The following is a 13,958-nucleotide window of genomic DNA, read 5'->3' on the forward strand; positions in this document are numbered from 1 at the left end:
TGAAGTACCTGAAGAGAGATGCTGGCTCTAGTTAAAGATCAGGACTCTTCAGAAATAGCAGTATGCTTCCCTGGCCAGGAGCAGATCAGCTTTATTTTCATTTATTTTTTAATAAGCACCTTGTATCTCAGTTTCCCAATAACATATATGTTCCAATATGTATCCAAGTATTCCTAATGAGGAAGCTTCTATAAAGACTTTATTTTGGAAAAAGGTGAAACTCCAGAAGGACCCCATTTTAGGATTTCTGTGAGGCTGCTGTGCTATGCCTTGGGTAACACCAGCAGAACAGGCTTACAGCCTCACAGCTGGCTATCTGGGCCGCTAGGTTAAGAATTAATACAAATGGGAAGGAAAATGTTCTTCTCCATAACCATCCCTAAGAAGGAAGCAAGGCATATGTTGGCCTTGCTCCTTGAATGCAAGGGGTTGACCAGAGGTCTTTCATGACTGCTGTAACAGCCCGGTTAAGTATAAGCAATGTGCTGCTGACACTGCATTAACACGTGCTGAAATTACTTTCAAAGTCAATACTCTATCAGTGTAATGAATAGTTCTTTCAGGTAACTGAACTTAGAACAACTGAGATATAGAACATCTCTTCCCCAGCCCCAAACCAAAGGACAACCTTCTACACGGCTTGTTTGGGTACGAAGTAAGCTCACTTCACAAAAAATCCAATAAATGACTTTATTAAATATATTCTTTTCCTCTAAAATATAAATATTCACTATACTCTTATAAATGTGGAGTAAGTCTGTATTTCATTTATCTATCCCATCCAAATATGAATCAGTCCAAAATCTGAAAATGAAGAAATAGCATCTGTAATTATCATTATTTTTTCTATAAATATATATAGTAGGAACTTTCTTTGCAAACTGTTTAGTTATTCACTTATACTTCATATAGTACTGAGCACCTTAGATTACATATTGTGTAATTTCATTGTTGGTACTAATATAGGAATTTGAAATATTTACAATGCACGTACATGTTAAGTATAACATTCCAGTGATTTGTAAATGTTAAAGGAATAAGGAAATAGTGCAGTACAGTTTACATATGCTTTTAACCTATCCCACAGAATGCAAGTTCTCATTCTAACCTATGGAATTTTATAGGAGCCTACGTCCAAATTTTTAAGTTATGCTTTGAAACAGCAATGAAATACTTTGCAAACAATGTCTTGAATGACCTTTTAAAACCATCACACAACAGTTTACTTGACAATGTCTTCTGAGTTCATATCCAAAACCCCAGCCTCCAGCATACCAACTGCTCGCAGCTTCTCAGAAGATGCTATCCCAGAAGCTTCCAAGCAAAGGAGATCCAAATAACTGCTGCAGAGGGATATGAGGATGGCAGCAGTAGCAAAGTGAGAAATGTGCATTTGGAAATTATTGGTAAGTTATGCAACGTAGCTCCTAACTTGTGACTTTACACAAGGCATTAATTTTTAAGTGCACGTACCATGACAGTAAAAACAAAGTTCACAGATAGGTAAATCACCTTCAGACTTTTCACTGGAGAGAGGCACTGGGAGCAGGGCTGCTGTTCCAAATGTCAATGTAGCTGTTGTTCTGAAGCAGCAGTTTTCACTATTTGCAAATTCAGCCCATTGTCTTAATTTTTCAATTAGCTTTGATGGTTAAGATACTTATGGAAACTACCCACCACAATCTAATTCCTACCCTGTGATAAGCACTATAACATTTAAATCTCAAAACTTAGCTTAAAAGCAACATGGAACCAAACTGTGTTTTCAGTCTTCTTCTTTGCCAGCCAAGTGATGTTACACTGAAACTCACTGGCTTTCTGAAGAATAAAATAGATGTAGTATGACAAGCAAAGTTCTGCAACTTCTGATTACTTCCTACATAATTCCTGTCCTTCAAAGTGTGAATTTAGGGCAAAACTCTAAAAGCAAACAAAAACCAATTCAACACGAAGCTGTTGTGTTGACAATTTAAGAACAATGTAAATGCAGTCCATTCTGTTCCTATTCCCACCCAACTACATGAAGCCAACTGAGTTGTTCCAGGACCACGTTGAACACACAGTCTCACAAAGAAAAGCATCTTTCCCACAAAAAAAGGTCTTCCTCCTTGCAAATAAGCAAAATCAAGACCATACAACCAGATCTGGCAGAACTGAGGGGTCGACAAAGTTGGAGCAGGAGGATGGGAAGCTCCTAGTATGACCTGGCCTTTGGATCTCTTACCTGAGCTTGGGAACCCCTTTAGGTGAAACTCCAGGTCATTGGAATCATCTGGAAAGCCACTATGAAAGCACATCCCATGTGTCCATACAGAGGATGCTCCCCTCCAGCCTATGCCTTGCTGCCTTCCCTACAGGTAGCGCTGCGTCAGATCCATCGCTAGGAATGTACACAAGATGTCTCTATCATTTAACTTGAAAGGACCCCTCAGCAGGCACTGTGCAGCTGGTCACTGACAACCTCAGTATTGCTTTGGAGCACACTACTCACAGAGGCTGTCTGCATGCTCTGCTGGGTGTGCAGCAATGTGTTCTGATGGCTTCTCACAAGAAATTCTGCAGATGCTGTAAAGGTTAGAAGAACCAACATGTGACTTCTAGGCGTTGGGACAATCTTGTTTATGGAACTTCCGCTCAAAGAACCATGAGTTTGCATCACAGCCAATGCCCACTCCTTTCTGCTTAGCCCTTTACTTATTCTGTATCAGCTAGCACATTGAAATAAGCACGATTTATGATTCTGAAATATTTACACATACACTCTTTTACTGTCTGATAAGGGATTTTAAAATCCCACTATTTACATTGTTTTCCTTGTCATGCCACCTCTTCAGCTGATCATAATTTAGTCTTGAATGGTTGACAGAAATGACCAAGCACTGGGACAGAACCCCAGTCTGCCGCAGACTGCTCGCTGCTACAGGTTGCCAATGATGACTGTACTTCAGATGAGTGTGGCTGCTCCACTTTTCTTTGAAGAAACAGATGTGTGCATCCCATTTATGCCACCAAACCAAGTCTTGTAATCTTAGCTGACAGGAAGGAATGAATGATGAACACAATTGGTTTTGGACAGGAATGAAGGTCCAGTTGCTGAAATTAAAGGAAGAAATCAAGTTGAAAATAATTAGACTAGATTACAGCTCAAGCAACCAATAATTTATGGAGCATTTACTACATTAACTGCTGTTTGGTATTTTCAACAGACTTCTATTAATAACAACCCTGTTTTTTCTTTGCATGCAGCTGCAAATATTTAAGTCGCTAAGGAAATAAGAAGCATGCTGAGAGCAGATGAGATCTGTGTGCCCCTGGGCTTATATCCACCTGGGTAAGCAGCTAACACTGACTCCAATGCTGTGAGCCCTTTTCTAAGAGTTTCAAACCCTCCGTGTTTTCAGGAATAGGGATGATGGTGTGACTCCTGTGTCCAATACCTCCTCCTTGTACTTTTTCCTATGTATCTGCTCTTGGTCACTGCTGAAGCCAAAACACTGTACCATAAGCTGACTGCATGGCTGCTCCAACAGGCTGAGAATAAGCACTTTACAGAATGTATATTATCAAAGATGATATAAAGAATTGAGCAGTCAATATGCTCTGGAACTACTAGAAGATTTGGCTAGAAAAAAAACATATTTGCAAATATAATTTATGGTATCTAAACCGTTTGTAGGAATAAAGATTTTTAGGTTATGTGACAGCTAACTTTAAGGGTTAAGCAGACTTTTTTGGGTTTGCACTACATCTGTAGTCCCCGTTTTTTCTCACAATTAGATTTTAAAAAGTGTCTAAACCACAGTTTGTCACATTAGATGGAGGGCATATGTGCACGCTGAAATTATTAATAACATCTCATTCTTCAGTTCTTCTACCCACAATCATTTAAAAAGGGCAATGAATACATATAAACATTCTAACATCTGACTATACAGAGATACAATATTTTCGTAAATATAAGTAATCTTTTGTCTCTCCTTGCATTATTTTACCTTTTCCTATTTTTAGATTGTCTCTTTCTAAAGCCATATCATCATGCTGCACTGGAAGCATGGCATTTACATATTGTTATTGGAACCACACTGGCCTGCTCCTGTTAGTGCTGTTCCATCTCCACAGCCTTAGAAACCACCAAAGAGATGGCAATGTGCATCCCCCTGCTAAATGCACTACTTACAATTTCTCCATCTTTTCCTCCGAAGTCTAAATAAAGCATCCTTATCCCATCATCTGAGGACATTTTCAGTTTTTCATAGGGGTACTGTGCAATTGTCTTAGAGAAGGCACCGTCTTGTGGTTCAGTTGTAAGAGAGAATCCATGTTCGTAATGGATGGTCAAACGGCACTCCTGGCTTTTGTATGTGCAAGCTGAACAAGGAAACAAAATTCAGACTGTAGCACTCTCAAAAGTAACACATTCAATTTGGCTGCACAAATTTGCATTTTACATGTGATGTCAACAGTATCTTGTGGAAACTAAGCTGTTGTAGAACTGGGTTAATCCTGTTCTAATGATAAACCTGCAGATTTGGATAATCAACTGGAGTTGTCCTGCTGAGCGTGGCCCAGGCAAGTTTTGTAGCTGTGGTCTACATACAGGATTACAATTCTGCTTGGTAGTAACATGGCCAATGTCAGTTTTTATGTTTACTCACTGCATTTTTCCTGTAGCAGTGCACATCTACGTGCTGACTCAAAGCAGTTTTCTGAAGATGGCTCGAGATGGCATTTCTTCCTCCCAAGCCTTGACAGTCACAGCTATTCTTCTTGTGTGACAGAGCCAAACTCAATGAATGTGTCGCACTGTGCGTGACAAAATTAGAAGCTTGAAAGGCCATCCCTGCGGAATTCTGACAAACACAAAGACACTCTGGAGTCCTCATTAGTGTCACAGTAATTGAAAAAGGGCCCAAATAATTGTATATGATAGCAACTGCAGCAGAAGTCTGCATCTTTCCCTCAGCTCTGAAACATACCATGATCCAAATTAAAATGGTTTGAGTGTTCACATCCCAAATTCTCTTTCTCTCTCTTTTCCTGTGAACTCCTTTGATAACTAAGGCTTTTTACAGGCTTTTAAGGCCTGATCTGGTGGGTGGCAGCCCTGCTGGTGGTATCGGGGTTGACACAACAGGTTTTGAGGTCCCTTCGAACCCAAGTCATTCTATGATTCAGTGACATGACTTATAAATCCTTGGGGCACTCAAGAAAAGGTGTAGCCTAAAAGCCCCAGAGCCATTCTGGGCTGGCAGCAACCAGACCACAAGGGGCATTATTCCAGAATGTCTGCAGCTAACTAACTTTTATTTATTAATTTTGCAAGTAGAGAAATGTAGAAACATGACACAAGCTCAGGGAGGGAAATGACTAGTCACCACAATCTGGCTATTGATCTGGATTGTATTTCTTTTCACTCTTTTCAAGTGGGCAGAGCTGGGTGAATAAATAACCAGTTCATGCCTGTGAATCTGCCTGTCCTCCTCTGCCTCTTCCTTTTGCAGGAAAAGCTTCTGACAGGCTCTCAGAAGTCTCCTGACTCTCAAAAATAGTGCTCTTTTCTGTAGGTTTCTGGAGAAACCTCTGGAAATTGCATTTCCATGACACAAACCAACACAACTGACTACACACTTGTGTCTGACACCATGTGAGGAAAACAAGATGAAATTTCAGAGTGACAGTGATTGTGTCCTTGTTTTGCAGTACTGACTGCAGGTACCACACCAGTTAGGGCTGCCAGGGAAACAAAGTAAGACGTGTGAAGAAGCAATGCTGTGTCTGCTACTCACACGTTGTGATCTCCGTGATGAGCTCTGCAGAATTGTGACAGCCCTGCACGATGCTCCTTGTCCACAGTGAGAGGTCTCTGCTTGTCTCCGTCCTGAACAGATGTGTTTCGATCCCTTGCCTCGTACCGGTACGGGTTGCAAAAGACAAATCCACCCCAGACTGCGGCGAGCCCTTTCCTGGACCAGAATGCACCAACCTGAAATTAGATTGGGATATACACTGGTGACTATAACACAATGTTATAAGCATTCAGCTGCTTCCACAGAGGCCATGGGACCATCACTACAGAGCACTGTAACTAAATCACTCCCTGAGTAAAACTGTTTTGTCCATTCCTAAATGCATGTCACTGGGAGTATGCAAACTCACATCTCTAAACATAAACCTGAAGTGACAGTGACGGTGGGGACGCTGCAGAAGGCCAGGACTCCAATTGTCCACAACAGTCCTGTGGATAAGCAAGTGAGAGAAATCACCTTCTGGTTGTGGTGATGGGTTTGGTGACAGATGGAAATGTTCACTCAGCCACAGCGGTTGGATACTGTCAAGCTGCTCTTGACATAAAACTTAAACATATGCAGACAAACTCTACGATAAATGGCTAAAGTAATGATTCCCATGAAGGCTGAAGTTCTGTAAAATATGCAGATGCCATGTGCTGCCTTGTGTATGCTTCTCCCATAAGGTACCTGTAAAATGCAAAACGCTGCAGCTATTTGTAACCCCAAACTTCTGTTGCATTTTGCTGCAATTAAAATTTCTTTGCCTGGCACCAGCTGTTCTTCTCCTGTGATTTTGGAAGGTTTGTCCATCACAGCCAACACTGACTGCACAAAATGTTTTTGGGAGAGAAAATCAACACCTCATAATATTTCATTCCTATTGAAAACTATCCTTGTTTTTGGTGTTTTTTTTCCTGCAGAAGCATGGGACTGTGAATACAGAATCCACAGAACTGTGGCACTGATTCAGCTGAGAGTAATGAAATGGAGAAGCTCACCACACTGTAAGCTCCAGGCACTAGCTATCAGAAGAGCCACAAAATGGGACCTGGGAAATTCTTCTGAAAACTTAATTTCTACCCCTGCTTGCTTTTCTGTAGGCAAACAATATATTTGTATGAGACTATAAAATACATACATAGCACGGCAGTAGGACATATGCTGAAGCATGGAACATTAGGCTTTATGCATTATCTACTGAATACTGTTTGCCCTCAAATTATTGTTTTGCATCTGGAAGGTTAGCTGGCATCATAAAGTAGCTGTTTTAATAGGAAAAAGAAAGGCAAAAAGGAAAGAAGAACAACAACGTTCATTTTTTCAGTTATGGAATACTAACCATAAGACATTTGAATGTTTCCCAAATTCCCTGGCAATCCATACCCGGGATCTGCATTGTGCCCAGCAGGCATCCCCTTTCAGGTCTGCTCACACTCTGGAGTCAGTGAATTTCTGCGCATTCTGAGCCTCCTCCTCCATCACCCACCACCAGGAGGGCCAGGAGGCAAGTCGCAGTTTGTTGTTAGAGATAAAGCTCCTTTGTACAGGCTTCAAGAGCTGTGCTAAAAATTATTCTCTACTTTAGGTACTGACTGTGTCACAGATGGTTCAAAGGTTTTATTTCCTTTCAAAAACACCCCAAATTCCCAAATCTTCATGCATTATCCATTGCACTCAGGCTTTCCAGCATATGAATAGAATGGAGACATACTTCACAAATCAAAGTATGTTGGCCACATCTGACATCTGAGAGCCGTTCTCTCGCAGCCTTCTCATTCACATTATCCCAAACTGCACAAACAGGCAGGGGAACATTTGCTGGTATTTCTGCAGCACCGCCAGCGTGGATGTACTCAGCTCCACGCAGGTGTCCCCGAGCGCTCCCACCCAGAGCCGCAGGGCTGCCAGAGGGCACGGGAGGTTGCTCGTGGTGTGGGCTGCTCACGTAGCATGCAGCAAAACGCAGCTCTCTGCCCACTCCAGGGAGCCAGCATGGCACCTGCTAAAGTTCTCTAATTGTTCCCTTGTCTCTCTGGGCTCCGAGGACTTTTTGGCATTACTCTTTGTGGGTGTGCGGTAGTGAGATGTATGCAGCACAGCACGACGTGCTGGGGGAGGCTCTCCAGGACCTACACTGCACTGCAAGGCTATGAGAATTTCAAACATTTGCTGCAACACAGCGAAATCCAGCGGCCTCTTCAAAAGGACACTGAAACCAGGACTGACATTCACAGCAAGTGTTCAGCTGCTCACTGAAGACTGATCTCAGGAGGCTGTGCTACAAGTGCATATACACCACTATAATCTGACCTTTCTTAGGTTGAAACCACTTCTTAACCCTTAACTTACTATTTGAAACTCGTTCTTGGGCAGCTGTCCCCTTTGGAAGCCTTTGCACATGCAGCAGTGCTTCTTTTGGTGCAGCTCCGGGTACATTTGGCTTTCTGGGCTGTGAGGACACACTGTGGCTCATGTCCAGCTTCCCATCCAATACTTTCAGATCCTTTTCAGCAGTAACAGTGTTTGTAATGACGGGATGTTTATGTAAAAAGTTGGATTTACGTAGGTAAGTCACCCAGACTGTCCTGTGCTCATAATCATCATGTTTGCAATCTATATTGGCATCAAGCATCAAACTGCTCTAATATTTTCTGGTTACAGAACTCAGCTTTGCACAGTGGTTACTTGAGATACTTGATCTCTGATCAGAGTGCAACATGTGCTTATTTTTCTTATCTGATATGATACATAATGCAATTTGATTGCAGACATTTAAGATGGAGAGGCTTAAGCCCCCATTCCCATGCTGCAGGGAGGCACTGTTATTCCTTCTTCAGGCACAAGGAAACATGGAAACAGATTACAACTAAAAGGTCCTTGGAGTCAGGGCTATGAGCCAGCTGCTGTGCCTTCTGGTGCAGAGACTTAAAGGAACAATTTACATCTCCTCATCTCAGTTTTATTTGAGCTATTATTTATATTCCACACAAACCTGCCTAGAAAATATTTTTAGATCTTAATAGCATCTGTAGGTTGAAGGCAAACTTATCAACAAACAGAAAGGGCACGTTGAAATTCTGCTTATTGAAATACTGTAAGGAGATTGTAATCCTTCTACCATTTCTCAATTTTCTCTCCTCATTATGTCTTGGGTAGATTAAGCATGACTCTGTGCAGTATCTGGCACTGAAGTTTTCCAGTTTCAGCAGCTTTTCAAATATGTATTAGCTAAGCAAAAATGTTTTCCCAAGGACTCATAAAAATCTGAAAGATGGGAGCAGCCAAGATTACAACATGTGGTCTGCAAACTTTCCAGGTGAAAAGTTCTCAATTGCACTGATCGATGCACAGAGGGGATGAAAAAACATGTCACAAGGAGGGTAATCACCAGCATGAACAGTCAATACTGACAGCAAACCATGTGTATTTTCTCGGTACCTGGTGTGACAGCACATAAAATCAGAATCCTGCAGGGTTTTAATCAAAAGCATTTACAACAGTAGGTGCAATGACTGAAGGAAACTATCATCAGTTATTGCAGACCTTGAGGATTCAAGTATTCATATGTTTTTATACGATTGTGGCTCAGTTCTAAATGTCATCTTTGGTATTTCTGTTACCTTTTTATCTGTTTGTTAAATCACAGATAGTGGGCTGGACGCTGTGTGTGTGTCAACACACTCCTGGCACTGCCATCCATTCTTTCCAGCCCCAGTGCTGAGGACTGTACATTTTTTCTAGAGAGTCTGATGCAGTGCTTCACCTGCATACTGAATTTTTGCAGAACCTCCTTTGCCTTAAATACAGCCCATCCTGTTGTATCCACCACAAATCCAGAGAACATGCTGTCTTGGCCTCTGTGTTCTACCTGTGAATACTTGAAAACTATTGGAACATTAAGAAAGTTTTCTTAAGTATTCCCTGTATCCAAGGGAGACCCTCAGCACAAGAAGGACATGGAGCTGCTGGAGCAAGTCCAGAGGAGGGCCATGAAGATGATCAGAGTGCTGGAGAACCTCTCCTTATAAAGACAGGCTGCAGGAGCTGGGCTTGTTCAGCCTGGAGATGAGAAGGTTCTGTGGAGACCTCATTGCAGCCTTTTAATACTTGAAAAGTACTTATAAGAAAGATGGAGAAAGAGGGGAGATTTAGATTAGACATAACAAAGAAATTCTTCACTATGAAAGCAGTGAGGCACGGGAACAGGCTGCCCAGAGAAGCTGTGGATGTCCAATCCCTGGAGATGCCCAAGATGAGACTGGATGAAGATGCACATGATGATGTGTGGGCAGGTAGGGGAAGGGTGAACTAGCTCGCAACCTCAAGCCAAGCTGGGGCTGATTAAGAGAACAAACTGGCAAAGCAAAGCACAGGTGCTTCCTCGCAGTGACAGAGCAGTAGGACAGGTATACACGTGCAGGGCTCATTACACTGAAATTTTAAAGGGTTATAATGAGACTTGGGCAGCTCCACAGGTGTGTGGAGGTCAGAAGGCCATGGAGCTGTAGCCCTAATCTCCTGATAGCAAAGAACACTTTACTCCTGGTAGGAGGATGATCCACCAAAGTAAACTGACTTTGCTGAATTGCCTTTTACTGCAAGCTAAAATTTAGAAATTAGTGATTGCCCCACACCTGAGACACGCTAAAGGACGTGCTCAGGCTGTTATCAGCAGCCACCTGGGTTCAGCCAACAGGAGGGGCTGGAGATCAGGACATGGCAATCATGGTGTCCCTGCACTGTGCTGACCACAGGTAGGATCTTCTACCACTTGAATGAAGAGGACTTAGATCTGCTGGCAGATGACACACTGAAGCAATAGGGAGGAGCTGCACCATGTTCTGCTGGTGGTTTTCCACGAAAAGCAGTAAAGCTTGTTTTGGGACAGAAGGAATGTGGTCAGATAACTGACACTCTTTAAAAGGATGGGGAACTCATAAAGAAACAGGTTCAGCTGAACATCCCCCGTCCTCTGTGTGGCCCATAGTGAGCAGCAACAATGTACTACTGAAGCACCACTCCCAGGGAATTCCCGGTGTTTCTTCCCCTCATGCAAGATTCATGATCCACATTATAATTCTCCAGCGGTTTAAAAAAAGAGCAGAGAAGTATGTAGAAATATTCCTATTTACAAACTCAGTTTCATCCACCTCTCACTGATGCTGTCCAGAACTCCCTTCCTGCTGGGCCAAACACATTGACAAGGCAGGATGTTGCAACAGGAGGAGCAATAAATTACTGCTGGCATTGGCACATTCTCACAGAGGTGTAATTACCATGTAGTAACGTGCCATTCAACATCACATCAAAGTCCAGTGACACACCCAGACACAATCTCCTGTTCCAACACCTCACCTAGTTTTCAGTGTCAATTGGAATTGACAGATTTCACTGGAATTGTCAACATTCAATGTCACCAGGCACAGCAGGCTGAAAACTGCAAAGCATCAGGCTCTCACCTCATTTTAAGGTAGAAGAGGGTAAATCACAACTTGGCTTCGTGTAAGTCTGAAAGTGCCATCATGGGTAGGTTGATCAGGACAAAACAACCATTAATTTACCAAATGCAACTTAAAAAAAAAATACAATGGTTTAATAGTAAAGTCTCATTTAGGGAGGGAATGAAGAGACTGAGAACAAAAATTAACTAATGAGAGTGCAGTAAAAGACCCACTGCTTTTGGCAATGTGCTATCAGCACTTCTGAAAGAAAACTCTTTGAAAATGGTATAATAGTGGCCTGTAGTGAAGCCAAAACAATGCAGCAGCAGCTCTTTCTCAAGCCCTTTGACCACATTGGCAGAGAAATGTGATTAAGATTCTTACCAAGAAGCACAGACAGTTTCCACTGTACAAAGACAACCATGGGAAAACTCCATCTGAATTAGTGTTGATGGATAGATCCAAAATATTGCAGATGCTTATTTCCAACCTTGATTCAAGAATGTGTCTTTGAAGTTCACCATTTTAAACTAAAAAAGCCAAGACTTCCTAGAGTTAGAACACATACTGAAATTATCTCTATCATACATGCAAGAGTCCAGGAGCCCCAGATCATGGACACAGTACTTCCACATCAGCATATTCAACCCAAGGCAACAATTTCCCATTTGTCAGTCTGGAGAAGTAGCTGGAAATGTGAATGCTTCTGCAAATTCCTCAGGTCTGCATGCTGAGATAGGAATCTCAGGAGATCAAACTCTCAACTATTTCAGCACTTCCAACTTGGGCCAAACTACTGCATTCATTATCTTTCCAGTGTGATTCTAGCAATCAGCTTTGGCTGATTGGAGGAGAAGTGAGAAGGAACATTCTCCCATTCAAGAAGAATCTCATTTCCAAGCCATGGCATTTTAGATATGGTCTATAGATGTACGTACAATTGCTATACCTGATCTTGGCTGATCAACCATTCCCAACGCTTTTGTAGCTGTAATCAAAAAGCACAGGTACCTGGTGGCTAGGAGGGGGTAGGTGTGCAGAGGGCTGAACCAAGCCTCCTTCATGCGTGGCATGCTCTCGTATATTAAGAGGTCCTTCTCTGTCAAGACCACTAACACTGGCTTCCAGTGCTTCTCGTTGTCTCCCGGCACCTGAAAAAGAGGAACATTTCAATGAAATGAAACAAAACTACCATGGTGCAAAGCCTGACAACATGAACATCTTGAGCCTTGGACAAGACAGTGAATGAGTTTTTCTTCTTTGGCATTTTGACATCTCCAACATGAACTCACAGCCAGATGCAGCAGAAATGGGAGTAAAGCACAATGCAATCTGCTGCTCTCATTGACAACACCATTCCAAACCTCCTTGCAGCCTTCATGCATTACAGCCTGCTACATAAAGGCAGTAATAGAAGAACCCTGAGATTGGCTGTTGTTTAGCTGTGGTATGCATGAAAAGATCTTAAATCTATATTTACAAGGAGCACCATTCATGTGCAGCTGCCACATTAACCTGAGTGCTAGACACTACTGATGTTGTTTCTGGGTTCAAAACTACCAAAAACTACATCATCATTATTATTTAACAATGTCAGGTAGTAAAAAAATACTGCTTTGGGAGCAGATGGGTTTGCTTCTTTCCCCTGCAGTTCACATTTTCATTACTTTCATTCCCCATAGTTTTACAGATGTCAGTTTATAACATGGGGTTGACCTGAAGCATTGACTCAAAGATGGATTTGCACCCACATTTCAAACACATCTGTAGACAATGTCAAGTAATTGGGACATCAAAGCCGTTTATCAGCTGCAGAATCCAGATGTGGAATTCAGTTTTGCAGTTCCGGCATGTTGTTGTCCACATGGCCACACATGGCCACATGGCTGTGAGGATTCAGGTTTTTACTCAGTTTAATCTGGTGTCTTAAAATAGATGGGAACACAAAAGGGTCTTGACTTTCACAAATGAATCACTTTTCTTTGAGTTCACATGCAAAAAAAGACATCATATTACATAGAAACAAGCTCACAATCTAAAACCCACAATCTAAAACCCAAACACCTTGGCTGTGTATTAAAGAAAACTAAACAAATTATGAGACTCTCCAGAGAATCTGGTTGTCTATGAGTCCTCCATTAAATCTGTCCAACAAAGAGAAGCAGCTGTCTAACATGTGTTTTATTCTTCATGCCAACCTATTTGGCACAGATTTGTGTCACTGGGCACATCATTTGCTAGAGGAAAAAACCACCTTTTTTACATAAGAGATAAATCAAAGATTGGCCAGGCTGGGAATGACACACCAGGAATGGTGATTCAGATCCACAAGTACCATGTGCTTTAAATGATAGCCTCAGAATGAGAAGCACATTTGAAACATTCTTATTTTACATGAAGACAGATTCCAATGCATTTCTGAACTTTTAGAGGATCTCAAGCCAGCTGTAGGAAAGCTTCACACAAGAAAACCAACATCCAAGTCAGATATTAAGCTTAAGCCAAAGATTCTTGGCTTATATAATTTTAAAAGTAAAATAAGAGTAAGAGGACAGAGTATGGGGCATTACTTCTTTTTTTTGTCTCTGTCTTTTTTTTAATTCTGTGACCACAATCAATCCAAAGACTTTGGGAAGCTGCTCACAGAACTATCCCACCTGCACAGTATTTTCAAACACAAGTTCTGTGATTAAGTGGCTGGTCAGCCAACTGAGAGTCCAGAATGGCT

The 13,958-nt window shown here is 41.9% G+C and overlaps 1 protein-coding gene across 1 annotated transcript in view; it reads right to left on the bottom strand.

Annotated features, from left to right (window-relative positions):
• Positions 1-676: 676 nt before the first annotated feature.
• Positions 677-13,958, bottom strand: part of SNTB1 (syntrophin beta 1) — a 53,211-nt gene continuing 39,929 nt past the window's right edge. The window contains exons 3-6 of the mRNA XM_019614231.1: positions 12,242-12,381; positions 5,787-5,983; positions 4,178-4,368; positions 677-3,093 (exon numbers count right to left, since the gene is read on the bottom strand). Of these exons, the coding sequence (XP_019469776.1) occupies positions 3,001-3,093; positions 4,178-4,368; positions 5,787-5,983; positions 12,242-12,381 (621 nt within the window). The 3' untranslated portion in view covers positions 677-3,000. The remainder of the gene's footprint in view (positions 3,094-4,177; positions 4,369-5,786; positions 5,984-12,241; positions 12,382-13,958) is intronic.

This window comes from Meleagris gallopavo, chromosome 3, assembly GCF_000146605.3.
Source record: "Meleagris gallopavo isolate NT-WF06-2002-E0010 breed Aviagen turkey brand Nicholas breeding stock chromosome 3, Turkey_5.1, whole genome shotgun sequence".
Taxonomy (NCBI): domain Eukaryota; kingdom Metazoa; phylum Chordata; class Aves; order Galliformes; family Phasianidae; genus Meleagris; species Meleagris gallopavo.